Here is a 3,949-nt window from a genome sequence, read left to right as displayed (position 1 = left end):
TTCTAAACGGCAATCCCTTTGCAGGCAATGTCACAGGCAATATTTTTTCTTAATGTAATATGACACCTGATGGTTATTGGAAACTTCCTCTAAATGCAAAGCGCGGATTCAATGCCACGGTACGTGATACGTCACTATATACAATGCATCAAGTTTAAAAAGAAATCAAAATGTTATAAATTTTACTTCCTAGTACCAACTCCAGTACTTTTTCACAAACACATATGTATATATACAAGAGGTAAAATAAAAGCTTAGGCAACACAATTCGTCCCTCCGGCTGCGGATGCACGCCATCGATTTAAATACGTACAAAGTGTGACACTCACAAAGAAAATACACAGCAATAAGCTCAATGTATAAAGGTCAGCCGTGCATCACAACTGGTGAAAATACATACAATTGAGACCTCTCACATCACAGCAGAATATAAATGCAGCCCAAACTACTATCACTGGCGTTCCAAAAATACACATTGTGGGACCTTTCTGCTACGCAGAGTGAGGCTAATAAAATATGCAATTCACTCGTAAGACCATTTATGTATTTATTGTGGCTACTACGCTACCTCGAGATGGCAGACTACCGCTTATGTGAAGTTTCAACTCCCATAAGCCTGTAGTGTTACCTCCTGTTTCCCAAGAAGAAAATTTAGGACGGTTTGAAATTTGAGGAAGTAGACTGATTTGGTGACCCACCGCGCTTTACTCTCTTCAGACTTGTGGTCCATTGATGAATAAAATTCTAAAATGTCATTAGTTGTTCGCGTTATGCCATCTCGGCTCACTGTACAAACACAGGCAAAAGTCGGCTCACATGAAAACATATATTCGAATGCCCTTTTAGAAGCCTAAGGGCACAGCACAGTCTTGGTCGTCCATCTGGTAGATGGTAAAGTCTGCTGAAAATTTACACATGCTCTATGAACTTCATCGCTTTGATAGAATCATGTTCGCTCACAGCTGTACAGCAGAGGTCACACCTTTCGAGCATGGTGTCTTCAAAACCAGAGTCTCTTCGGTCCTGAGAATCTTGCGGCACCTCGGCTGACTGATGTAGCTGCTGACACAAAATGGCGGTCGGTGGAGGCACAGAACTGTAACCGCGTTGTCTCCAGCACTGCTGCTGATGCTGTTGGTGCGTCTGAACGTGTGGATAACGGTAAGACGTCAGCGACGTGGGTGACAAGGTGCGTGGTGACGAAATGATGGGAAGTTCTTGCGACTCCGTCGAGGTCAAAGATTCCAGCGTGGTGGTATTCGTGTCGCTGGAAGATTGTTTCGATGATCTCCTTCCCATAGCAAACTGAGTCTTCCTGAGGCCACCAGACCGAGATATTGCCTGCGCAGGTACCACCGCGCTCTTCTCGCGCTCATCCATGGCAAGTGACCTACCCCGCACCAGCACTGGTAGACACGTGTGTCCGGCAGCTTCGCACGAGTGAGAGTCGGACGGTAGGCTGCCGAAGCGTTGTGCACGCGCCATACAAGTGGCAGAGCGTGGCGCTGCCCGGTGGACTTCAGCAGCATGGGTGAGGATAGAAGCGTAGCTCCGCAAATCATGCCTAGCGTTGCTTCCATGACGACGCTGGCAAGACTCACTAAGATAACGCCGCCAGTCTTCATGATTGACGTTCATATTGCACGACGGATCACATTCTAGTGAAAGTTCCTTTCTGTTGGCATAACGACCGCGAATACGGAAAGACTTGCTGCGATCACCTGATGTGCCTACGGTCGTAGATGTGCGCTTGAACCGCTTCTCAGGAATTTTGGTAAACCGCTCGCACGGCACTTTCCCGCTGTCTAGGGATGCTCGTCGGTAACTGCTGCTCATTACAGAGGCACCGTACCGTGCAGGCATGGACTTATTGTGATGGTACGAGGAGTCTTGCTGGAACAGCTCTTCCATCTCATCAACGTAACGTGGACGGTGTACTAGTATAGACGACCGCCTGGATGGTGACGTACTCGGCTCAGTTGTAACGGCTATGATATTCCATTCACCAGACTTGTTCCGGCAAAGAGATTGCCTCATCCAGGTTCTCTGGTACTCTTCGCTCCCATCTGAGCGCAGAGAGGCGGTACTCTCGAGCACTCTAGTACCGTCCGAACACCTTGGCTCCTGCAGCGGGCTCTGGTGGCTATGGTGGTAACCTTGCGGCGAGAAGAAGCTAGGTTTGCGCGTCAGGCAATGGAACATCTTACGAATATGCTTACGCGTTGCTTTGTTCCTGATGACGTACAAATACGGATTGACAAGTGAAGACGAGAACAGGAGTAGCATGGCAATGGCTGGAAGATTGTGCAAAGGAGCTTTCAACGTCTGCGCATGTGGCTCCACAACTGTCATGGCGAAGAAAGGAAGGAAACAGGCCGTGAAGGAGACGACCACGAAAACTCCTGTGCGCACAGCCTTCAATTTGTCGCCAAATAACGAAGACACTTGGCTGGAAGTTGTTCGCTTAGACCAGGCTGATTTGCGGTTCAGGCAGACCGGCATGTCACTCCCGCCGTCCAGTCCTGCCGATGGGGGTGGGCTTATCTCGTTGCTCCCGCTCTTGATGTTGTGGAGGCGAGTGCACGCACTATTCCGCCGAGCTGCTTGGAACATGGACGTGTAGATCCACGTTATTCGAACAAAAGGCAGCAGAAAGCCGAGGACACACAGGACGCAAGAGTACGCTAGGGTAAGCAGACCGGTGTCGTACCAGGTGACAGTACACATCGCCCAACTCTTCTGGTACTGCAAACCTGAAACGCCCACAAGTGGCGGCACCGAGACGACTATCGCGAATACCCATGTCGACAAAATTAGGACGTTCGTCCTTTTCTTGGTGATGGTCATTGAGTAGTGCAGAGGGCTGTTTACAGCACAGTTACGGTCGACGGCTATGAGTAGAATCGAAAACACATTGGCCATGGTGAGGCATACGGACAGTGTGCCGTGTATCTTGCAAAAAATTTCGCCGAATATCCATTCTTGAAACAGGACGGAAACGAAGACAAATGGAAGCACGATGAAGGTCTGCAGGAGGTGTACGATGGCCATATTCAGAACAAACTTGTTGGAAGGCATGCGCACTGATGGGCGCTGATAGAACAGGACAAATACAAGTCCGTTGATGGCGACACTGCAAACCATAATGAACAAGAGGAGGGTGTAGTGAACTTCCACACTGATGTAGCTGAAGGATGATAACTGGTCTTCTGGGCTTTCCAGGGGAGTTGGCGCTTCTTGAGTGACATCACCAGATAGCGCGAAGTGCCGGATACCTGGGACCTCGTGAGGAATGCTTGTGTTGGCGATGGCTGTAGATTGGTTCTGGGCAGTGAAATTGCTGCTCACCGGTCCCGTCCGTTGAGTTACAGCAGATGAGTTTCTGTCAAGGCTGAGATCCATGGCGACCGTTAATCATGAAGACGAGGTGTCTGGGCCTGTGCAAGAAATAGGAAAAGAAAACAGGAAAATGGAGCTTCACGTAACATTGGGTCAAGCAAACACACTTTTTTGTTTCGTGGTTCAAAGTTCCTCCCGCTTTAACGACGCATCGGAGCGGCACAGTTTGTGACACAAGGACGACCACTCACGTATGGATGTACAAGTAAATGATCGAGGAAGTTCCAAATAGAGGCAATTAGTTTAAATGCCTTGAAACTAGAACCTCCAAAACAGGAACAACTGAGCAAACGATGATAATCAGTGAACTAATCATTGTGGGCCTGTAGGGCAGCAGCAGTGTTCTGCTACAAATGCACACGTTTTATATAGGAAATTCATATGTACCCGAAAACTAAAAAGGGCGCATGAGGTATTGATACATTGGGGAGAACAGCGCGAGCCTATTACCGTGAGCTTCCTGTACGTACTGCAATACAGTGTAGCAAAGTACATGGGATCCTAAGATCCACTATAAGGTGCAATACTTCAGTATTTCGCGGGGTTTAAA

At 48.5% G+C, this 3,949-nt stretch overlaps 1 protein-coding gene across 1 annotated transcript; it reads right to left on the bottom strand.

Annotated features, from left to right (window-relative positions):
• Nucleotides 1-736: 736 nt before the first annotated feature.
• LOC125758226 (G-protein coupled receptor 161-like) lies at nucleotides 737-3,402 on the bottom strand. Its single transcript, XM_049415197.1, has 2 exons — nucleotides 1,479-3,402; nucleotides 737-1,430 (listed from the first exon to the last, which is right to left on the bottom strand). Exons 1-2 carry the CDS (start codon nucleotides 3,400-3,402, stop codon nucleotides 910-912), a joined length of 2,445 nt encoding a protein of 814 aa, XP_049271154.1. The 3' UTR covers nucleotides 737-909.
• Nucleotides 3,403-3,949: the final 547 nt, after the last annotated feature.

The sequence above is a fragment of the Rhipicephalus sanguineus genome, chromosome 4, assembly GCF_013339695.2.
Source record: "Rhipicephalus sanguineus isolate Rsan-2018 chromosome 4, BIME_Rsan_1.4, whole genome shotgun sequence".
Classification (NCBI taxonomy): Eukaryota; Metazoa; Arthropoda; class Arachnida; order Ixodida; family Ixodidae; genus Rhipicephalus; species Rhipicephalus sanguineus.
This window is presented reverse-complemented; position numbering and strand designations above follow the sequence as displayed.